The sequence below is a fragment of the Anastrepha obliqua genome, chromosome 1 (genome assembly GCF_027943255.1).
Source record: "Anastrepha obliqua isolate idAnaObli1 chromosome 1, idAnaObli1_1.0, whole genome shotgun sequence".
Lineage (NCBI taxonomy): Eukaryota > Metazoa > Arthropoda > Insecta > Diptera > Tephritidae > Anastrepha > Anastrepha obliqua.
Window position 1 is genome coordinate 104,512,969 of NC_072892.1, and position 25,583 is coordinate 104,538,551.

At 37.5% G+C, this 25,583-nt stretch overlaps 1 protein-coding gene across 7 annotated transcripts in view; it reads left to right on the forward strand.

Annotated features, from left to right (window-relative positions):
• The window catches only part of LOC129253500 (protein single-minded), a 95,356-nt gene that overhangs the window by 59,076 nt on the left and 10,697 nt on the right, over window positions 1-25,583 (forward strand). For 6 of the 7 annotated variants that reach the window (XM_054891904.1, XM_054891907.1, XM_054891910.1 and 3 more), the window contains 5 exons: window positions 12,030-12,224; window positions 18,926-19,092; window positions 20,293-20,394; window positions 20,490-20,687; window positions 20,787-20,986. In XM_054891904.1, coding sequence (XP_054747879.1) covers window positions 12,050-12,224; window positions 18,926-19,092; window positions 20,293-20,394; window positions 20,490-20,687; window positions 20,787-20,986 — 842 coding nt within the window. In that variant the 5' untranslated portion in view covers window positions 12,030-12,049. The remainder of the gene's footprint in view (window positions 1-12,029; window positions 12,225-18,925; window positions 19,093-20,292; window positions 20,395-20,489; window positions 20,688-20,786; window positions 20,987-25,583) is intronic. The other variant, XM_054891905.1, reaches the window with a different exon arrangement.

The following is a 25,583-nucleotide window of genomic DNA, read 5'->3' on the forward strand; positions in this document are numbered from 1 at the left end:
ATTTGCATACTTTGAGGAGCAATGCCGTTACCTAATAGTTTGTCAAAATGAAAATAATGCAGTGCTGCCAAATCATATGCAATGTTGCATTGAGTTTTTTATTTCATTATTCTTAAAGTGAGTGTTGCGTTGTGCAAGCAGTAAGTGGCTAAAATAAAGCACCCGTCACGTCTGCTGTATGCAAGTTTGGGGTAGACTCTTCGATTGAATGCAGGTGAAAATTCATTTGACTTTCGCTTCTCAGGTACAGTTTAACCGAGGCATATTTTCATTTCAGCATTTTAAAAACTTATTTTAAAATAATATTAATTCAATCCTAACATAAATACAAAAAAAAAAAATATTTTTAAATACTAATTATTTTTATAAACATCTTATGATTAATTTAAGCGGATGCATCCAGTGATTCGACCGCCAACAAAAATATAAGCTCAATAGAGTAACTCGAGATGGGTTTTGCTTATGATCCTATGACGTCTGTTCTGTCTCTTTAGGCAGGACATCAAAGTATTTGAGTGCAACCAGTGGAGAGAAATGAGTTTTATGCCCAACGATTTTTTTTTGGTGAGGATGTGAGTTTTGAGTCTATATATATGCATATATTATATAATTGACGCGTACACCCTTTTTGGGTGTTTGCCCAAGTTCCTCCTCCCATTTGTGGCGTGCGTCTTGATGTTGTTCCACAAATGGAGAGACCTACAGTTTCAAGCCGACTTCGAACGGCAGATAGTTTTTATGAGGAACTTTTTCATGGCAGAAATACACTCGGAGGTTTGCCATTGCCTGCCGAGGGGTGACCGCTATTAGAAAAAACGTTTTCCTTAATTTTGGTGTTTCACCGAGATTCGAATTTACGTTCTCTCTGAATTCCGAATGGTAGTCACGCAACAGCTCATTCGGATACGGCGGCCGTCCATAGGATGCCTAAATACTTAGTTTCGTTGGTGAATAAATTTCTGTCTTTCAATTTGGTTATTTTTCATTTGAGAGGATTTTCAAATTGGCTCGTATTCCCATCTCCCTTCCATTGTAATTACTTGTTTGCTTGAAGTTATTTAACTGTTATTTGCATTGTTTTCTTAAGCACAAATATCTCTTTTGCACACAATTAATTCTTAGCATAAAAACTTCACTTTAATACTATTTTAGTACAGCCATAAAAATAAGGAAATCGCAAATCCAATTGAATATTGCACATTAGCATTGTAATTGGGCTAATGAGTAGGCAGCGAAAATGGTCAAAAATCACCAAGGACATCTTTAATACATACATACTTCTGTACATATAACAATTAGCTACAATGGCACCCACAAAATTTGTTTTAGCGGCCTGTCACCAAATCTGATTTCGCGGGTGTTTACTTTAAGGGCTTTAATCTGCAAAATAAACACTGGCTGGTGGCAGCGGATGTGGTGCGCCTTTGCTGATAAAAGTAAGTGAGCCAAGCTGAAATGAAAGCGATAACTGGTTAGGGGTGTGAATTCATGGTGGTGACAATAAGAATTCCATATGCATATCTACATGTGAAGTTTTGTTTTTAAGTATTTTCTAGTAACGCTCACGGATTTCACAGGTTATACGAAAGGCTAGGAGCAATTTCACCACATATGCCATGCACTATGGGCACTTTTTACGCACATATGCGTTCATATCTACATACACATACATACATACATCTGTCCACATGTTTGCAGATTCGTATGCATACTTAAACAAATCAGTAACCAACGTCTCAACGTACTTTCCTTCCACACTACACACGCACGGTGTGGTAAAAGGACACTGAGTGGTATCGCCTTAATCTTAGACCCCTTAGTGCCTCAAGGCTTCCTTTGCTAGTTGAAACCTGTATGCCAAAGCGTGGGAATTTGACTTTTGCGCTGATCTTCGCAGTGTTTACAGGTAAATGAATGACGTTTTCACACTTTAATGCTTCTGCATGGTACTGCGGAAGGACATTCCCACACTAGCGCCCAGCATCGCTAGGCTATGCACATGTGCACGTACTAAGATTGTTTGAACATGTCCTTACGCATTTTTAAATGTTGTGACTATGAAAATTTCCAAATCGTGGCGAACACTTCTCGTCGACACGTGAATTCTGCACAATGTGTGCGCCATCTTTGGGAAACCCCCATTTGATGGTCATACAACTGATTTTGCCGTGAGAAAATTTCTAAAAATCGGCAAATTTCTAGTTGGCTATTCCGATAATTGGTTGAGCTAAGTTCTATGTTTAGGTAAATGTTTTTTTGGTTTTTGTAGCTAGTCCTGGGCGCTTGCCAGGATATGTATTTTCTATTTACTTTATGATAGCTCAAGCAGCGAGCGGCCTTTGTTGGCTTATTGAAAGCGGTCGATCCGCTTCCATAGTTATTCGTTAGCACTTAGTAGCATTTTTTTGTATTCTCTATTTGAGTGAATGGCAAGTGCTTCATATAACTCTGATTGCTTCAAGCAAAATGTTTGACCTCAATCGGCGATCATTTGCAAACGTGGACTTGTCTGTTGGCGTGGGAAAGTTAAAGCGTGAATTTTAGAATTATGTACTATTATGTGTATACTATTATATATGTATATGTATGTGTTTAGTAATCTGGGTTGGCATGTGTGTGTGTGTATGCATGCTTGTATGTGCTAGACTTCCCAGGGTGACGAGTGTAATTTACTCGCCAGACGTCGGTGGTTTTGTTTTTATTTTCTTTTGGTCAATGCTCTATTAAATTTCGCTGTTTCACGGTTCTAATTTCGCGAAACTCATAAGCACTTTAATTGAATTGAAAGTGTCACTAAATTCTATATTTATTTTGATTCTGCGATTTATTTGAAAAGGTAGTATTAATCGTTTATTAAATGTTAAGAAATCATCATTAGTGGAAAAGAAAGTAAATATGCTTTAATTTTTATACCCAGCGCATAAGTGTCTGTCTGTCTTCACTGTCGTCTAGTGTCATTTTACTTACAAACATATGCGACATTTCGGCTAGTAAAACGAGCGTTGCAGCTTCATACCCAACTTCGGACCTAATTTATGAAAGTGATAATGCTATTTGCGCATAACTTGTAACGGGTGTTTTGTTAGACTCATAGAACTTCCGATAAGGATAGCTCTTAAACTAGTTGTGAAGGAAACACGCGTGGCAATCGTGAACCGAGAAAATAATCGCGTTCGGAATGGATATCAATCCACAGTTGACTCATCAACTAATACACGCCGACAAATGCGCTGTTTGGTATAATTTGCTTACCTGAGGTGTCACGGTTCTATATTTTTTCAAGACTGAAAATAGAGTCAACGTTAATTACCGCAATTAGTTAAATACTGCATGAAAACATCGATTAATTGGGACGAATTTTTAGTGTTTGAATCATTTCAAGCCATGGGAGTGTAAATTTGTCCTCCAGGAAATATGATTTCACCGCTTCGCTCTTTTTGTGCGGGTGTGCCAAGTAATGTGGAATCCACCATTTCTTCTACTGCCTCTTGATTGGCGCGATAGCTGCTTAAGTGATTTGGCCCAAGTTTAACAAAGCGTGCCACTCATTTCCTTCTCATGCTAATCTGTGCCAGTTGGACACATCAAGTGAAGCCAAGTCGGAGTCCATCATTTAAGACGTTATTATCAAGATAAGCCCAGTTATTGGAAAAATAGGTATTTATGTACCGCTCGGATGATTTTCATAAGACGCAGCTGAGTGAGTCTGAAAAATGTTATAAATAGTAAGAGTGATGGAGTTTGTAAGCTAATAATGAGTTCTCAATAATATGTTGAGTGGTGGTCTTAGAATCTGCCACTTAAAAAACCCGTGGCAATGAAAATATAATACTTAAAATGCTTCAGATCAGCATCTATCATCAGCTTTACAGCTCGAGTGAGCTTTAGCTTCTTCAACTATTTTCTTCCATATGATTCAGTCGAGAGCTTCCATCTTCCAGTATTTTACTTTTAAGGTGATGTTTAGTAGCCATGTCAGCTGGGGTCTGCCTTTGCTTCCCACGATGATTGCTTTACTGGTTGGTTGGTTGGCTGGTTGAAGTGGCGATTTACCAAGAATCCAATTAGTGCTTTGTACCAATTCGTTCCCACATCCTCTCTACAAACAAGGTATACGATTATTTCTTCACGGTTATATCCAGTTTGTACGATTGAGAAACTTTATAACATTGTTTTCGAGGTTTTTAGGAAGCGGTTTTCCAAGGGTTAACATCCTCGCCTTCCATAGGGCAGGACATTCAGAGAGGAAATGGAAGACAGTTTTCTTTTTCTCCGGTTGATTACAACTATTGTAGTATATAACTATGTTGCAAGGGATCCCCATTTTGGCTGCCTGCCAACGTATTCGCCGTTGCATAGGCCAATTAGTTCGTTATAATACCGTTTTCGGTACCCGCCTTTGTTATCTCGTAAGGGATCAAACATTTTTCTCAAAAAAATACATTCGAAGATCCGAAGTTTTTCTTCTTCCGAGTCAAGGACCAAATCTCTGCACCGTATGCAAGCTCTGGCTTCACCATTGCATGATACGAGCATATGCACGTACGAGTATATGGAAAGCATAGATTTTCTTGAGAGAGATTTCAATTTGAGCAATTTAATATTAGCATAAGAGGCACAGCTGGCTGCCATCAGTCTATTCTTAATGGTGACCTTCATATCGTTGCTGTTGCTCATCAATTCAATTGATAATTGAAATTTGACACAACTTCAAGGTTGTAAGCAGGGACTGAGGTATTGGATACTTTTCTTCTGCCTTCAAATTTGAGATTTTCATGTATTTTGAATTATTTTCGTTTATCATTAAACCAACGGCTCGAGTGGAATAAATGGAATAAAAACAAGCTACATAAGTGTGAGATAATAACGAAAATATTATTTTTATTTGATATTACATCTAGAGGAATGACATCGTTCGAATACCCGCCGCGGTTTGGAGAGAGGTAGTTTGGTCCCGAGAGCTCCAATTGTCAATGAGACTTAAGCAAAGTAATAAGAAGATATTTAGAAAACTGCGAGCTAAAATAACCTTTAAATATAATATATAATTTTATGGTTAAAAAGGTTTAGCGCTTCAGCTTCGGAAATGTAGTCGGCAGTGTCTGAGAACTTTCATTGGGTTTCTGATAGGCCAGTTCAAATAAGGATATGTTATTTGTGATATATACATATATATGTATATTTGATAAAAATATATCATATATACATATATAAGACGCTTACACCCTTTTTTGTGTTTGGCCGAGCTTCTCTTCCTCCAATTTATTGATGTGATGTTATTTCACCAATGGAGAGACCTGTTATCCTTTTCCGTATGGGAGATGGTTTTTAATGAGGAACTCTTTCATAATAGAAATATATTTGGAGGTTTTCCATTGTCTGCAGCGGACGACCGCTATTAGAAAAGTTCTTTTCTATTATTTGGTGTTTTATACCTATACTGGGTTTCGAGCTCGGGGCCCTGCCGAATGCTAGCCACGCTACAACCCATTTGTCTGCAGCAGCTGCCTTTGCGATAAATCATTTACAAATTATGGTCCGTATACACAAATACTCCGGAGAGAGAATTCAATGCCTTCTAAGGTGCTTAATCTTGCATTGATTTTAAAATGTTACTCTTGTACAATCGGTCCAACATCTACCCAGAATTCGATATTCAGTGTTTGTCGCGTAAAATACAGACATAAGTCTGGGATTCAATTAAAATTCTGGGGTGAACCATCAATCAAGAAATATACGTATTTCTGTCACGAAAAAGATTCTTTGCAATAATAATCCTTTCCGAAGTGCATAAAATTGCCAAATTAATCAGGGACTACTTAAAAGCCTTTGAGGATCTAGGACAACTTTCCCGGTGGTCTGGTAGCTTTGTTAACATGTTTATATGTATGTGTATGCGAAATTCTTGCTACTGGAGAGTTTCAAAGTAATAAATAAATAAATAACTTTCAAGGATTGCTGAGTATAGCCTCAGCTATTAATGAAAAAATTAGCAAGAAATCTGAGGTGGAATGTTTTCAAATATTCCAAAAAACAATGTTTTTTCAAAAAATTTGAATAAAAAAATTATTAATGACTATTTATAAAAAAATATATATTTTTTTGCATTAAATTACCGCATAAGCTCGGCCTAAATCTGTCTATGCGCAGCAATATTAATACGTTAAATATTTTTCAAAGTGTTATAAGAGTAAAAAGAAGCACACTCACACATTTTATAGTACGCCCGCTGAAAACCAAAATCTCCGCTTTCCATTTGAAGACTAAACGTTGAATGAATTGCTCGTAAAAACCGTGAATGCCCGCTGTGTCGAAGTCACCAATACCGCCGGTAAGTCTGGCATGTCAACAACTAATGATGATGAAGGAAGCGCCGACAAACTGCCACTGCGGGAAAGCAACGGATGAACGATGAGTGGCATTAAAACATTGCTAACGCCGCTGCCTCTGTCGCGCTCTGCCCTGCCGCGCCGCTGGTGTTGTTGGATGGTGGCGGTAATGTCGGAGATGCCGCGCACATGTTGGCGCATTCGAGTGGCGGATTAGTGTGCGACGGCTCTTTAGGATTAAAACCATTGAGGAAATCTGTTGCTCCTGATATCCGTACAATATGTTTCTTCCGGTAACTCAACGTTGCTGTTGTTGTTCTCACTGCTACTGGTATTGTAGCAAAAGTGCGCCGCTTATTGGATTTCATACCGCCTGTTTATTTGCTTTTAGGACAAGTGAGTGAGTGTGCGTATATGTACGTATCTGTTCGTTTGTGTGTGTGGAGAAGTACATTAACTTTTGCCAACTGGCCTATTTTCGCCGTATCATAGAAGTTTATATAGCCTGATGTGATTTTTGATGCCCTTCCCTAAGGTCATTTAGTTGGTACTTTGATTTTATGGCATTGTATTTTATATACTTACAAACATATGTATATGTACCTATTGTAAAAAAAATATGGTCGATGAAAAAAACTGGCAGCGAATTAAGGCTAACAAATTGTTAGATTTGTACAAATTGAATGGAAATGCAAATGTCATTCCGGTACAGGACAGCTACGTTATAATGCAGTGCTCAATAATTCAGCGAATTAGTATTATTTTTATGGGAAGTTATGATGTACAGTGACGCAATGAATGTGAATTACATTGGAGGTTTCGCGAAAATTATTTAAGGAATTTATATTCCCTTTGCTACACATACAGATGTGTGTTTGGAGCGATGTAGCGATGGTTGTCTGTACTAAATTGTATACTTCTGTATGTGTGGTTATATATTATACAAACTTATGTACAAACATACAAGCACTTATGAATGAACTTATGAAATTACGCTGATATTATTCTGTATGATACATAATAAATTTTCTTTTAAAAATACTTTATTGTGCCATTGAGCGTAAAATGTTTCTGAAAATATCAAATATCATAAATATCGAAAAATAAATAAAGAAACATTAACAATCGTGAGCGTAAAAAAGTAAATAAAAAATACATAGTCATCCATTTCTTTGAGCAAAAGTAAAAAAAAACGGCTATAAATCAACAAATTTCTTTAAGTAAAAACTACACAAGATTCTGCGCAAGATTTTTGGCGAATATCGTAGGCGATGGAACGATGAGCTGTATGAGCTTTACGACGACATAGACATAGCGCAGCGAATAAAGATCCAGCAGCTAGCTGGCTGGGTCATGTCGTCCGAATGAATACAAGCGATCTGGCTCTGAAAGTATTGGATGCGGAATTGGATTGGAAGAGGAAGGCCACCTCTGCGTTGGGAACATCACTTGAAAGAAACGACTGGCGCGCTTTGTTAAACTCGGCCAAAATCTCGTAAGCGGTTACCGCGCTAATTAAGAAGAAGAAGAAAAACTATACATATGAATGTGCATTAGGGCGGGTCGATTTAAAAATCGCTCATTGCTCTGTGAAAATCGTATTCTAGGGATCAAAATAAGAAACTTTGCCGAAGGAACCATACCTCTAAAACGAATTCTGATGTTCCCCAATTTCAAAATATCATCATTTTTGGCCTTTACATGAAAAAATCAGCTAAATGGCTATGTTTTTTCTTTATATTTATTTATTTATAATAATATTTATTATTTATTTATAATAATATCTATTTTTTCTCTTAAGAAATTTATTTAGTCAGAACATATGTAAATGAAAAAATTAATTTAAGTGAAATTGGGGAACATCAGAATTCGTTTTAGAGGTATGGTTCCTTCGGCAAAGTTTTTTATTTTGATCCTTAGAATATGATTTTCACAGATAATAACGGTACCTTTTTCCGTGCCCTCTTTGACATTTGCCAAATAGACAGATGTACAATTTTACATCGCGTTAAAATTATTTAAACTTATTAGATATGAAAATGGTCGAACTTTAAGAGCAACATTTGGCAAAATTTGTACTTTTTTGGTGGAAATAATCGTCCGTCAAGAAAATAATCGTGTTCTGGAGTGAAACAAGACTGTATTTTGTCGCCGCTCCTGTTTATGATCGTAATTGATGATATTCTTGGCAATACCCTTGACGCTCAACCTGGCAGAGGCATTATCTGTAGCCTAATCAGTATCAAAATGAATCAGCATTAGATGATCTCGGTTATGTTGATGACATTGCCTTAATATCGCAACAAAGGGGACATATGGTATGCAAAGCAAACTCAACGATGCAGCTACGCTTGCATAACGTGTTGGGTTGCGCATAAACGTTTGGAAGACAAAGTCAAAGTCCATTAATGGTTATGGACCAGGCGCATTTACGTTGTACGGATAACCCACTGAGGATGTCAATAAATTTACCTACTTAGGTAGCCAAATAACCCTTGACAGTGGTACTGCATTGCATGCAGAATAATTAAAACCAAAGCATCTTTTGCTTCACTAAAAAGTATTTTGATTCCCACGAATTTTGACTCCAACGTAAAACCAGTGATTCTATATGACCGTGAAAGAGTGTCTGTGGCCATTGCAATAAAAAAAAGCTTCAGAACTTCATATGTAAATCGCTGCCTTAGAGTCAACTTGCGCATATGGTGTAACCCGATAACTGGGTGTCAAATAATCACCCAAGGTAGGCAAAGGGCACTTAAAATTGAGATTCGCGAGCGTAAGTGAAGATAGATTGGTATACTTTGCGAAAATTTGCGACTGACATCAGCAGAATGTCCTTAGACTGGAATCCACAAGGCTTACGCCGTGAGGTCGTCTTAAAGGATCTTGGAGACGAAGCATGCGGGATGAATTCAAGGTAGCTGATCGATCCCAATGGAATTTATTTGTTTCGGCACTTTGCGCCCCCAGACGACGTGCTAGCAAATGACGTCCGAATGAGTCGAAGAAAGTGGTTCTGTTGAGGATAGAAAAAGGACTGACAGACAAAAAATTGAAATTAAAATTTTTTAGTGTGAAATATCGCCTTGACAACGAGCATAAACTTTAAATTGTTTGATCCATACTTTACTACATATCGAGAATATATTAATATTTTTCCTAAACCTAATACTTTCCCTGCATTGCTAAGTCTCGTAAAAATATCTAAACTTTTTCTGGACTTATGTAATATCAGACGGCCGGACAGAAATTTAGTCTTAACATATCGCACTTGTTACGTTAAAGCGTAACAACTCAGAAAGAAAAGAAAAAGAGTAACCACTCAAAAATTTGTTATTTTAGCGCAACTAATAAACAAATAAGAATGAAACAACCGTTACATTGTTTTTAATGATATTTTCGTGCAATTACATATTTTTTCCCTTGTAATACCTATATTATTAATATTTACGGAAACAGTTTTTCGTCTCTACTGAAAATGTTCAGATTTTGAGTTGTTACGCTTTAACGTAACAAGTGCGATATGTATAGAAAGTGGCCGTGATCTCAGTAATATTTATCTTGGATCCAAATGAGGTGGAGAGCGCAATACGTATATCAAGTTTGGGCGATTTTTATTAAGGGGCTATCGAAATATACGCGTTTACCCAAAAGTGGGCGTGGAATCACTTGCGTGGCATTTTTTGTGTTCGTTGTTTATATGAAATTTTACAAGGGAAGTGGGCGTGGTTATTGACCCACTTTGTCCATTGTCTATAACAAACTACCTTGGATAAAGTGCGATATGTGTACAAAAGTTTATTTAAATATATTAATTTTTGCTCGAGTTACTGTGCTTCGAATGGACAAATTTTCTAAAATTGAATAAAAAGGCAAAAACTAAACCATGATTTCATTTATGACCCAATTTTATTTTAAACTAATCAATCAACACTCATCCATTGATACAAAACATTCTTATTGTTGTTTTAATTATATTTAATTTTTTTAGGAATAAATTAAACTAACGAAAATGTGCATTTCGGCTCACATTATACATAATACATATGTAGATACATAAATATTCCGCACATCTGCTCCCTTAAGAATAATGGGAATTGGAAGCATTTAGAAAATGTTGCAAATTTTACTAAAATCACGTACGGCAAGTGAAATCGATCAATGAACAAAAATTTAAAAACCCCATCAACAAAGGAAATATATGTATGCAATCACATTGGGAAATTTCCGGAAAATTCACATACACATTTTTGTGCCAAACGCCAGAGGCTAGTGGCCAAGACGCAACGGTGGTCTAGAAACACTATATACAAACTGATGTGTTTATATGTGTATGTATGGACTTGTATGTATGTATATAACATATACACATGTAAGGAAAATATACGTACATATAAAAAATTCGTTTCATATGGATCCCGAAATTCCAACAAGTAAATGCTGCGTTTTCTTGACTGTGGGATATAAATAAAATACATAAAAAACTAATGCAAGAAAGGTCAATTATCTACACCTTATACTCCTTCTACACATACAATTCAACTTTAAAATTACCAAGAATAATAACTAACTTTTTTTGTGTATATGTATATGTGTGCATGGGTATGGGTGTTATGTATGAGTGCTATGCTCGACCGAACATATGAACTATTTGCAATAGCATATCACATTCTTGAATATACATATATATGTGCACACCCACACATACACACATATATTTGAATCTATATAAATATATACGAATATAATACGGCAGACCACCTGTTGTCCGCTAGCAATTTAGTTGAGGTAGACAAATTTTGCAGACAACAAGACGCCCACAAAATAGTAAAAGCCATGCAAGCGCATCTGAGACACGCGCACAATTCACGTCACAGAAGACAATGTATTTGTATCTAATACCTATACAATGTATAAAATACATGCACAAATGTATGTATGTATATATGTATGCATTTGTTATTGTGTGCAGAATTCATTCATAACATTTTACGTTTGGCTTGCAATTGTGCTGATGCCAATCAATACCATCAGCAGGCATAGAGATACGAGTAAGGAAGGTGCGATGAGTGAAAATAAGAGAAGAATGAGTGAATGCGATCGTATTGGATTGCTTTGGGATTGGACATAATATGCACCATTATGTTACATAGAAGTCAATTGGTTTGACTTTGCGAGCAAAATACTACCAAAAACCATTTAACCTGTTTTCTATGGGACCTATACATAGATTCCTTACGGTTTCGCATACAGGTACCTGCTAAATTACAGCCAATGGCTGACCAAGTGGCAGACAGGTAAATACACTTGTTTTCGATTATTCCACTCCCTAAGAAGAGGAAGTGTGCGAGGGCTTCTTAAAATTGTTGTGCATTTCTTAATCCGAAACAGTTACAAAATAGGTTTTAAGCAGTCAAGAGTGTTGAGCGCAAGTAAAGTGGTAGAGGATTTGCGAATTGAAGAATTGGAGTGATAGATCGAGTACTTAAGCTAAGATGATATTCCAAAAAAAAGTGTTGATGGAGCGCAATCGGCATAGTTTATCAAGTGTGTGTTGTTGTATATTATTATAAAAAAAATAAAATAAAAAAAATGTTTGGAATGAACTCTTTTGCATTATTACTATATATTTATGTTTTTTTATATAAAAAAGATAAAAAACAACGAAGTACATTTTGTTTATAATTTCGCTTGCAGGCTTAGCTAAATCTTGTGCCATGAAGGAGAAGAGTAAAAATGCCGCTCGCACCAGACGTGAAAAGGAAAATGCGGAATTCTTCGAATTGGCCAAATTACTACCACTACCAAGTGCAATTACATCACAGTTGGACAAAGCGTCCATCATAAGATTAACAACATCGTATCTGAAAATGCGTCAAGTCTTTCCCGATGGTGAGTACAAAATAAAGTAAAAACTATAACGAAAACTTAGCAAGTGGGAGGCGGAGCGGAGGAGCGAATAGAGAAGGTGGCGATACCCGCGAACCGCGAACGCAAATCGCTATCCTGGCCCCGGTGAATTTGTCAGAATCAGCTGATTTATATACACTTGCCAGAAAAAATATCCGTACACGATGAAATGAAAGCAACATGTTAAGAAATTCATTGTAAAAAAACTAAAGCATTTTAAATATTCATGAGAAATGTTTAGTCAGTAGTTTTTCTACATTTTTAATACATTTTTTTCTAAGTACACCTTTAAAAATTAAATTTCACAAAACAAAAAACTTCACTTCAATGAAGCAGAAAAAGTATTTGTACATTGCAATATACGGTTGAAGTATTCATATTTACCAAAAAAAAAAAGTTGTTACTAACTTGTGCGATGACCTTTCCGCATGTCGGTGTGGCATGGAATGAACTAACTTAGAAGTATTCCCTTTGGCAATTTTGCTCTATTCATTAATTATTACGTTTTTAAGCATTGCCTTGGAGTACCTCTATTTGCATGGTGCTCAAATGGAACGGTGCCCCTCGGCAGGCAACGGCAAACCTCCGAGTGTATTTCTGCCATGAAAAAGCTCCTCATTAAAAAATATCTGCCGTTCGGAGTCGGCTTGACTGTAGGTCCCTCCATTTGTGGACCAACATCAATACGCACACCACAAATAGGAGGAGCAGCTCGGCCAGACACGTAAAAAGGGTGAAAAAGGAATATTTTTAATTAATGTTTTCGTTTTAATTTTCTAAAATAAATTGAATTGGAATTTAATTAATTCTTATCACATTTTACACGATTATAATGAACATATTTTCGACTTTCCTTATCGTCTTTAGATCGCTTTACACGGTTTAGTTTTCCACGATGTTTCCAAGAACGTATCTACACCCTTTAATGAGTGTTTAGCGGAGCTCCTCCCATTGTGTGTGCGTTTTAATATTTTGCCATAAATGGTGGTTTTTGAGGCGGAGTTTTTTCATACACTCGGAGGTTTGCCATTGCCTGCCGAAAAACCAGCTGATTTGCTGACACAATGATTGAATATTTGCATTCTTTGCCTTTGCGATCCTGCAGGCATGCAAAATTCTTAGGGACTGTGAGAACGAGGGAGACATTAACATTTTTTCCGATAGTGAAGCCGCGATCAAGGCTCTGATGACGCCATGGTGCAGATCCAAACTAGTCAACTCCTGTGAGGAGGAGATGAAATCTCCTGGGTGTGTTGGTAAAATTTCTCTGATCTGGGTTCCAACACATAGGAACAAAGAGGGAAATCAAATTGCTGATGAGTGTGCGAGAAAAACTCTTTAGCTCCAATGCAATAAACGGCGAACTCAGAAAGTCGTAGTCACTGGATGATCGGTATACACGCGGCAAAGCTAGGTTTGCCATTTAACCCCCATTGCAGAAGCAGTAGGGACCTTTCAGAAAAGGAGACTGTTGAGAACTTTCTCTGTTCCAGAATTGGCAGCTACATGATTAAAGTCACTGGGTGCTCTTTTCTTCGACAGCCTTGGGCAGTGCGCCAACCTAAGTTCCATCAATCTTCTTCACTACATCAACAGCTCTGGTTGGTTGTAGATATCTGTCCATTGGAGGTTTCATCATGGTATCAAAACGGCGCGTTAGTGCTACTTGGGGAGTGTCAGAGTGGTATTTCAACCATATCGCTTATCAACCTATTCATTGTATTGTACAATTGTTCTCTTTCTTGTTTATTGAAGTGCTAAGTCACAGCTAGAAGTACTCTCACGGATGTGGCAAACTTACAATCTATCATTCTTGAGTGAGAGGGGTCTAGGTATTAAAGATACATGGTAGACAGTTAGAAATTTTTATAAACTTTATAGCTATTAACTGGATATCCATTTAAGTGAATTTTTAATTTATGTGATTTAAAAAGAGTTTGCAAACCGATACCTACAACTAAACCGAAAAATCCGAGAGCGCTTGAGATTGAACCGCTCGTTTGCTGGAAAATCGTCAGAGCCCAAACAAAGTCTTTCTAGATAAGTATTAAGAAATGGTCATCAGCTCTTCTTTTATGCACAGTATCTCATTAGATGAAAATGTGTCCTTACTTACAATTGAAAACTTTGAAATGGTAATTCCCTAATTTTTGATTTCTTGAGTCATGACGTTCTTCCAACAAACGAGAACCATCCAAACGAGAAATTACCAAATGAAAGACTTCAACACTGAACTCTGGCCAATGTTGAAATGATAGCTATGGCCAATTATGTCGTAGCGATTGAGAAATTTCAATCTTCAATTGAATCAAATAAGTAAATTGGAACAGTCTCTGACATTTTTCTAGAAAAACTCTCTCTAAGAAAAGCTTCTGTTCCGTAGGTATCTGTGTAATCCACCTGGCAGTTAATCGGTTACCGCACCAAACAAGTAAGAGAAGATGCAGAACTTCATAAACCAAGTTCAAGCAATTAACTTTCCTTTAATTTTCTGTATTCACAAGTCGAGCGAAAGACTAGAATTTATACTTAAACAGGTGGATTAGACTAAACACCCTACGGCCTACGGGAGTATTAATGAGACACTGGAGCTAATCTCAGCTCATCACGCATGGAATCTGTAATAGCTTGATCTAAGGAAGATGCCGTACTTGCATCCGACAAAAGACTGTTACTTCACCAGCAAAAAAAAAAAAATAAATAATTGGCGCGTACACTTCTGTTAGGTGTTTGGCCGAGCTCCTCCTCCTATTTGTGGTGTGCGTCTTGATGTTGTTCCACAAATGGAGGGACCTACAGTTTCAAGCCGACTCCGAACGGCAGATATTTTTATGAGGAGCTTTTTCATGGCAGAAATACACTCGGAGATTTGCCATTGCCTGCCGAGGGGCGACCGCTATTAGAAAAAACTGTGAATTCCGAATGGTAATCACGCACCAACCCATTCGGCTACGGCGGCCGCTGTTACTTCACCAGCAGTATCCAAAAATTTATGGTGAATCTTTAACGCTTTTACAACAATAAAGGCAGAATCTGTTAAACTCGTCCCATGCAAAAATCCAACATTTCGAAGGGCGTGCTTCAGGTTTCTAGAGAAGTACTTTTCGAGGACTTTAGAAAGCTTGAATGTATTTTCCAAGCAATTCTTTAAGTATAATTTTCTAATAGGTGAAATTTCTCCGTTGACTTGAGTGTGCGACTAAACTCCTTTACGAGTATACCAAAAAATACACGAAGATTGCCTACGGCCGTCATAACGAAGAAGTTGGGCTTAGCTAAGCAAAAACGAACAGCAAATGTCAATGCGAAAAGTTTTTAAACCTCTATTAAATTTGCACAAAGAAAGTTTTGCCTCTTATTTTCCTCATCATCATTATTATTATTATTTTGTTTTGCTTCATATAACAATTGGAAGTGTGTTGTTGTTTTCATTAAACTATAATTGGAACAATTGGCGCGCGACTATTATCCGTAGCGAAAAATTTCAAAGCTCGATGGGTTTCACTTTGACTGACCGTTTGACAGTGACACACGCCTTACACGTAGGTGGCGGGTGTCGACCAGCACTAAACAGTGCAGCCACGAGTCATATTAAGCGTGTAAATTCCCGCCGGCTATGCTAAATGAAGTGTTAAGGTCGTCGTGGTGTGTGCTACAGGAGAGCGCTGATGGCTGGCGATACAACATACGTTAATACACCTATACATATATAACTCAATAAAAGTGTGTGTCCCTGTAATTGTTATAGAGCTCAGCAGGACGTCACTTTTTGTTGGAAGTGCAAAAGTCGTATATTAAGAAAATCTGTTTTTCGATTCGCAAAAAAATGTACTTGCACAAAAGGAAATTAAGTGGAAGTCTTGGTTGGCCGAAATAACACTTGATAATGTTCCTGGGTAATTTCTAGTCCTGTAGAGATTTGCGACCACAAAGGTATTCAACTGCAAACGCAATGCTTTTAGGATTCTTTTTTAAATTTATTGTAACTGACTTAATTTTTGCACATTAAACTTTAACCTTAATCAAGAGACTTTAACCTTAAGTCTAGTAGATTGCGAAACAGTTAAAATATGGCTATCTTATTTTTAGTATTTGTCTGTTGTTTCAGCAGTTTTCAGAGACACATAAACAATTCTAAATATGATGCAGACTTGGTATAATTAAAAAACCCTACCCGCTGAATTGACCACTACTAATGCTGTTTTCTGCACTAGACATCGTTCATCCCCCCACTTAGATTAAGTTTGTGGGCGGGTGGACTGGTAAGATAGGCATACTGGGTTGTCAATGATTCCCATGATAGACGCCTCTAATTACACATACCGTAATGTATATTCGTACAGAATTAAATTATTTAGGAACAATATTTATAGCAAAATCTTTTGCCGCTCTTGATTTTCTGCTAAGACCTCTAGTATAGTATTCATATGCCACAAATCTTGATGGTACACCCTTTATTTGGTGCTTGGATCTGTTGATCCTACAATTTGTAGTGCATGCTTTGATGTTGTTCCTCCAGGAATCATTTTTTTATGAGGAGTTTTTTCATGGAGGTCAGAGGTTTGCCATTGACTGCTGAGGAGTCACCTTTTTTATTATTCTGGTGTTTAGTGCACATAACGGGTTTCGAACCCGATATCTACGGAATGGTAGTCGCGCAGAAACGCATTTGACTCTATCAGCCGAATTATCAAATCCTTGCATCTGCTGTGTAGTGGTAGAATACGTGGGATATGTACTTCTGCACCGGTGCGGCTTTTCATGCAAAGCTACATTTCAAGAATGATAGATTACAAGATTGTGAAAAGATGATGATAAATTTGCTCGTTAATAGCTATAAAAATGAAAAATAATACAATTATTAAATTAAAATAAAACCCCAATTGGCACGTCAGAAAATCTACTGATTTAATGAAATTCAATGGGAGCGGGATAGCGGTTGCCCCTTCTGTATTATATCTACCGTAGCTTCATTTAGCTTTAGAACCTCAAAAGGAGTACGCGCTGGAACGAAACTTAGTGGTTTTTGAATGCTAAAACTCTATGCCTAACGCGTATTATTATGGGTGTTAATGCTGGTTACTAGATAAACGAAGTCTTTTACAACCTGTCGACACGCGATTGCACCGACTGTTTGTTTGATGACAGGAGGTATTTCATTAGTTCTTTATCGGGAGCAGCATTTAAGATGTCTTTGATACCAACTAGAAATGGGAAGGGAGACAGCATTGGAACTCCAGCATTGGAACTCCAAGGTTATTAGGTTGCATATCTTAACCGGTATACGCCTGCATTCAAGTGAATCCCATATGCTGTCACGATTGAGACTATCAAATGCTTTTTCAAAATCTTCAAAAACTAGATGCAGCAGCTCTTGCAGTTCATTGATTCCTTCTAATATTATACTCAGGGTTGCTATATGATCTACACAAGTCGGTTAATAGGGAGTATTAAATAAATTCATGTGCCTTTGCTATAAAGTTAAATTCAAAAAACCGATTTTATTTAAGAGTAATCAAGAACAATGAGAATACGTGAGAATATGCCCTCAATAACAAATACGCCCACGTAATCACACACGAGAAGAGCTACACATACACATTTAACCTCCAGTGCATTGTGTAGTCTGGTGGGGAAAATTTTGCTGAGCTAAAGTCTACGAATCGTCAAAATACAAGCATACAAGCAGGTTTCGAAACATATGTTACACATTGGCAACACTTTTCTCAATCTAAACTACTAAGTACTGGGGCGGAAGCTAAAGCCAAGCAGGGCGGCTTGTGCAACTTGAAGATACTTCTTTTGCTTTTTTTCTCTCAATGTTCTTTGTGCCTTTTTATTGCAATAATTATTTCAATAATACTTGAGAAAAAATAGAAATAAAAGAAATATTACAACAAAATATAAAAAGCATAAAAGTGACTCAAGTCATGAGATATAAGCAAATGGGCGTAAGAAAAAGGAAAAACAAGAAAAAAAATATGCACTCATACCAGTACTACAATAAGAACAGAATACAACGAGCTTTGACGATAACAACAATGTCGTCGTAAAAAAACGGGACATAACACTTTTGCTGTTCTACCTTCTTGTGTTTATTTTGTGCTACCCTCCGCTTGGCCTCACACTCTCTTACACCAATACAAACATATGCACATACATATACATATGTATGTATCTGCCTCGGCTCGACTAGCCTTTATAACATAGTATTGTTAGTCCTGTGAGAACCAGCCGACGAGCGAAGGCTCGCACTACCAACGGGCGTTTGTATCGCTGCCGGTGGGCGACTCGAAACTGAGTATCCCCACCCTGTTGTTCGCTGTCACCGCAACGTCGTCGCGCGGTCGCCTGAAACATCCGTTGAATTGTGACACAAAAGGTATACGAGTATCCCACTGTGCTGATGACTTTAATTGGGAATAATATTTATACGTCATCATGGGTTGTGAGTAAGAGAGTTTGAGCGGTGTAGTGAGTTGCATAGGGCGAACGCTAGTGTTGAGGCGCGCATATACAGAGTATGAGTGGATTGTTCTCCTGGCATACGTTTTACGTCGCGCCTTTTTGTAATCATTAAAAATGACTTTTTCTCGTTTGTTTTTTTTTTTTTTTGTTTTATATGTAGCACCATCATCACAAATTTATTTCTACTTTTTTTGCTTTTTTCCTTTTCCATTTAGGTTTGGGCGAGGCGTGGGGCACTTCAACGGCAATGCAACGAGGTTCTATCAAAGAGCTTGGATCACATTTGCTGCAAACATTGGATGGTTTCATATTTGTTGTGGCACCGGATGGCAAAATTATGTACATCTCGGAAACGGCATCCGTGCAGTTAGGTTTAAGTCAGGTGAGCTCCAGTGTAGTGAATTAGTATATTAATATTTATTTTTAATTAAAATTGATCGATAGTTTTCAAACCTTAGCTTGATGCATAAGTACATATAATAAATACTGTGTCGTAGATTAGTGGGAGAAAGACGAGAATTAGTCGCAGCTCTAATCTAATCAAAAGTCCATCGATAAGGTTGGAGTTGCTGGCCATAGATCACTCCTACGTAAAAAAATCGTGGCGTCTCGTAATCCGAAAGTTATCGGAATAATTTAGAATTTTGCTGCCAGCAACTTCCTTTAGCGGTTGGAGCACTGACGGGACAGTGTCTCACCCCACATCACGCAGCCAAAATGGGATTAGTGCAAAGCGTTGCCTGTAACACATGCAACGAAGCAAATGCTAGGCGTACTTTGGAACACCACTGCCACTGCCCTGCTCTTCGTAGGACTCGAAAAATGCTCCTAGGATCAGCATATTTTCCATCCTTTAAGGATATAGCTGACAAAAGCCTGAACGGCCTGTTAAAACTCGTTAAGACATGCATTAAGAATTACATAAAATAATATCTTCGGCTTCAAATAGATAACACTGGTCTAGAGGTCTAAGTGAGATCTTTTTACTGACCAGCCAGCACTATCTAACCTAACCTAACTTCCCTTGGCAGGCAATATAAATAGTTATTATTTTTAACTTTATAGTTATTATTTTTATTATAAAATTATCAATCTAGTATCAGTCCTCACCTTTCAAAATTACATAAAAAATATAAAATTGATAAAAAATTAAATTAAATTATTATTAAAATTATTACAAGTACATTTCCATTAACTATCTTGATAAATCGTTTTGAAAAATTCTTTTCGATTAGCTGCTATATAGTAAATTGGCTAAAAATTGACTGATTTTGCCCATAGTACGCTGAACACGGTAATATGTAAAACACATTGCAACGCTTGATTTATGCGCATAATTTCCTTTTAGTGCCTCTTCTATACTTAAAATATGCAAATGAATATTTCTGAAGTTGTTCCTTTACAGTTTCAGAAAATTTGCATTTCTGAATAGCGAAAAAACCGAGTTTGTCGTTAGCACACATTTTCACCACAAAGAGCTAATCATATTTTATCAAAAAATTTCTTTATAAAAAATTAAAAAAAAAATTGACGAATTTTCAAACTTGTTTATAATTTTTCACCTCTATTGCACTCTTTGCAGGTTGAGCTTACTGGAAACTCGATATTTGAATATATTCATACCCACGATCAGGAGGAGATGAATGCGATACTCTCACTACATCCTTACATGTATCAAAATCCAGTAAGTTTTCCAATGTACGCCAAAGCTCAGTGTGTGATAGTGACCTGATCGGTTCGGCATTCTTTTTTTTTCTATTTTATATTTTCCTATTGTAGGATGCATTTATTAATTCATTGCATCTAACACAGAGCGGCAATCCACCCACCGGTAATGCGACCGTCATTGGCAGCCCGAACGGCAGTTACGGCAGTGATCGGGGTTCGCATACGATTGAAATACAAAAATCCTTCTTCCTGCGCATGAAGTGTGTGTTGGCGAAACGCAATGCTGGACTCACAACGTCAGGATATAAGGTGCGTAGAATTGAAAGTGTTTTATAATTTAGATTTTTTAGCTTTTTCACCTATGTTTTCTTTAGCTGGAATTTGAATATAAAAATGTTTGCTTTTCAGGTCATCCACTGTTCTGGCTATCTGAAAGCGCGTATATTTCCTGATTATGGCGACGGTCATGGGGGTTGTATACAAAATCTGGGTCTCGTTGCTGTTGGTCATTCCCTGCCTTCGTCTGCGATAACGGAAATTAAACTTCATACAAATATGTTTATGTTTCGTGCGTGTATGGATTTGAAGCTGATATTTCTGGATGCGAGGTGGGTGCGAGTATATATTTTTAACACTATTTCTTACGATTATCATAAATATTTATCTTCCACAACTGAGTTTTATGTTAGATATGTAGTATCACCCATATCATCCTACTTCATACAAAACCCTATGATGGTATACCAACAATGTGCGTAGTAGGCTATTCTTTATGAATCTTCACCAAAGACAGAATGTTGTGCCCAACTTTAATGTATGAAATTTATATCAAAGTCGGGTATAAGGTTTTTCGGTAGGTTAGGTTAGGCTAACCAAGTGGCTTCTCTAAAACAAGATACTCGTTGGCCCTAAGCCCCATTGTTATACTTGCATTAATTTTTCATTCCCTAACTAAGTTGCTTAAACCGCTTAGATCTTTTTAAGAAGGCAAATAACCCTCCAGTGAAACATTTTGCAAATATTACATGTCTTAAAAAGTAATTGCCAAGGTATTTGACACGGTTTCTTTGAAGTGCGGAACATTCCGACGCAATTTCTTCTTTATCTTCACATCATGAGGTAGACCCATTCTACCGGCTAGGGTGCCAATAGTGCAGTGACCCGTTATAACACCTATGAGGACGCTGGTATTTGATTTGTTGAGTCCATGCAGACATTTTGTCCTTTGATGATTCAAATTTTGGCAAGAGCGCTTCGGAGACCCCGCAGTTAGTAGTCAGATATCACCTTCTATTAGTTTCCGCGATTACGCTCAAGTCAATCGCATTGTACAGTTCGTTAAGAGGAACGCTAATGTTTTCTACCACTCGCTGAAGATCAAGCTCAGAGTCTTTCCTTCCACACTGATCCGCTCTTTCATTTCGCTCCACTCCAGAGTGGCCGCAGACTCAACTAAGTGTGGTAATGTGTTGTTGTATAAGCAAGGTCGACCTTGCATTCTTTTACATATCTTAAATTGATGCGCGCTAAGGACAGTGCGCTGATCATTGCTTGACTATCAACAAAAATGGTAAGGTTTGCCGGAGGTAAGTCTTATCGTTTTCGATGCTTTGTCTATGGCGTCACACCGGTTTGGGAGTTCAAAGGAGTAATTTAAGGATAATTGTTCCGAGTACACTCCCGATTCAGTGGCATTTTCCAGCTTTGAGCCGTGAACATAAATATGGTGGCCACTATCATCTGATTTGATTCTAACCTGTCTGTAGGGTAATTCGTCTGTGATAAGTTTAAAATGTGAAGAAGACGCGCATGATACTAAATACTTCTTTACGTGTTTACTTTTCACGTGCCCAAGAGGATTTCTTTCTCTCTTTGAACCGATTCCGTCGAAATAGCATCATTTCTGGGCCTTAAAACAAAAAAAAAAACTACAACCTAGTCGTAAGGGACTGAGATTGCATATACTGAGTACGCAAAAAACAAGAAACATCTTTTTATTGTTTCGACTTTTAATGAACTTATTGCGAGTAGCTTTTGCTACCCAAATGGGAACTTTCTAGGAACTTGGAAAATAGATTTTTCAGGAGAGATTACTTAAAACTGAGCTGGTGTAAACCAATATAAACTTGATAGTTCTAGAGCTGCAGCAAGAGCGAATAACTATCTAACAGGGTTGGGCATCAATCCCAATATTTGGGTACTAATTTCCTTTTTGTCAATGTCTTTTCAAGAAACGGTAGTAGATAAACAAAAATATAAAAATAAAAGTGATAGGGGATGTAACCACATTTCTATAGGATCCACTTGATGTTTTAATGCAGTCCTTGTTTATTACAATTACTCGCAAAGAATTACCAATTGAATAGCATATTAAATTACAAAACGAATGTTTATAAAATACCAATTGTTTTATTTTTTCGTCCAAATTTCATTAGCTTTTTAAATACTAAAAAATAAATGAAACTGGAAATTTAACACCGAACAAATGTTTAATAGCGACACTTTCCATTGTCAGTAGCGACAATGGCCATAAAAAATCAAAGATAACAAAACAGGAAAGCGTACTTGTAACAAAACAAAACAAAAAAAAAAACACTGCCTTGGAACCAACAACCACTTACCATTCCATCCACCCACTTTGGCTGAGCAAACAAAACGGCAAAACAAACCATTTCCCTCTTAACTAAGTGCTGCAACATTGTTGTGAATGAGTTTAGGAAGAGTGGAAGGATGTTGAGAATGATGATTTTGATTTTCATATACTCAATCCCTCCGTCTACAGTAGCTAGATGATAAAATCGCATGAAATTGTGGTACGAGTTGAATGGGCAGACACGAGGGGATTGGGCAGCTACCAGTCGCTTGTGTCTGGTTATTACCGACACTCAATTACCCTCATGAGGATGTATATAATAGGACTATGAATAAGTTCGTGCGGTTTTTTTTTCGAAATTTGAAACTTTATTGACGTAAAATGGTTACAAATTTAATATTCAAAGTATTGTCCATCGCTTACTACTACTTTTTCCCATCTTTCTGGCAATTCACGGATTCCCTTTGTGAAAAATTCGGTCGGTTTTGCCGCAATCCACGAATCGATCCATTTTTTGACTTCATCGTAATTACGGAAGTGCTGGTCAGCCAGGCCATGTTGCATCGATCGGAAGAGATAGTAATCGGATGGCGCAAGGTCTGGACTATACGGCGGGTGGGGTAGGACATCCCATTTGAGCGTTTCTAAGTATGTTTTGACCACTTGTGCAACATGTGGCCGAGCATTGTCATGTTGCAAAATAACTTTGTCGTGTCTATCGGCGTATTGCGGCCGTTTTTCTCGCAGTGCTCGGCTCAAACGCATCAATTGTCGTCGGTAGACATCCCCCGTAATCGTTTCATTCGGTTTCAGTAGCTCATAATACACAACACCCAGCTGGTCCAACCAGATACACAGCATAACCTTCAGGCCATGAATATTCTGCGCCGACGTCGATGTTGAAGCATGGCCAGGGTATCCATACGTTGCCCGACGTTTTGGATTATCGTAATGGACCCACTTTTCATCGCCAGTCACAATTCGATGCAAAAAACCCTTTCTTTTGTGCCGTTGAAACAGTTGTTCGCATGCCATAAAACGGCGTTCAACGTCTCTTGGCTTCAATTCATACGGCACCCAATGGCCTACCTTTCGGATCATTCCCAAGGCTTTTAAAAGTTTGGAAATGGTTGATTGATCAACTCCCAAAGTTTTTGCAACCTCTTCTTGCGTTTGAGCCGGATCTTGATCGAGCAATTCCTCCAATTCGGTATCCATGAACTTTGGCGGCGCACCCTCGCGTTCTTCGTCTTCCAAGCCAAAATCACCACTTTTAAAGCGTGCAAACCACTTCTGGCACGTTCGCTCAGCTAGAGCATGCTCACCATAAACTTCCACCAAGATACGATGACTTTCGGCTGCTTTTTTCTTCATATTAAAATAATGAAGAAGAATTCCCCGCAAAAACACATTATTTGGCACGAAATTCGACATTTTCAAGTGTGGTAAAAATATTGTTGTTTACGCTTCAAATAAAAAACTTATACTGACGTTTGTGCCTTACGACAGTAGCTCTTCAATGAATGTTTGGAAATGTGGATCGATGGGATAATAATCAAGTTACGCCATCTGTTGTAAAACTGCACGAACTTATTCATAGTCCTATTATGTATTAGTAATATTGCGTATTGTCAGTCGAAAATGGCAATGGAGTTTATTTTGCGTATGTATGTACTTTCTATCAGCTTCGAAGTGCCTTAGCGCTGTGAAAATACATATCTTCGATGAATCCCTGTTATTTTGCATCGGGAATTTTGTGGGCTGTCGTAGCTGATTGAGTTGGTGCGTGAATACCATTTCAAAAGGTCCGGACTCGAAACTAACTGTGGGTATGAAACACCGACTGATTGAAAAGGTTTTTCCTACTAACGGTCACTTTTTGACAGGCAATGGCACACCTCCGAATATAAAAGGGTCTTAGATGTTGTTTTAAAATCAAAAATGTAAAAAATTTAGATTCTTTCAGGCTTGACTATTTTTATTGAAAATACGCCTCTTATCAATTATATGCGAAAAATTACATAATTTAAATGAACATCATCAGCACTTCTACAGGTAAATACCGCCAAACAGTCGATTCACGAATGCCTAATTGTTGTGAACGTCGAGATATCGATGTTGAAAGTTGTTCAGCAACACCACTTTGCACTACAGCAGAAATATTCTCATCACAACGTCCAGTTGGATCGGCCAGTCCTTTTTTTATCAGCTACAGAACTAGTTTCTTGAAATTTCTTCACCAAACTTGGAATTGTCGACTCATTCGGATGATTATTTCCACCAGAAAAATAACGAATTTGACGATATGTGTTCTTAAAGATCGATCACTTTCAGAATAAGTTCTAATAAATTTAACGTGTTGTTCTATCTTGTAATTTTTACTTGACAAATACCAAAGCGTAGTGCAGTGCAGTGAGAGCGCAAAGCTGGCAGAAAATGCAGGAATTGTATTGATGGAGCAATTTTGAAGATTTTTTTATTAAATAAAATGTCTAAACCTTTTTAATTCCTATCATTTTTAATTAATTTCTTAATGTTCTAGTTTAATTATCGCAAAACAATACGCCATTCTCTTGTTTTGTTGTTTCTCAATGTTTTTTTCTGAGAGCAGT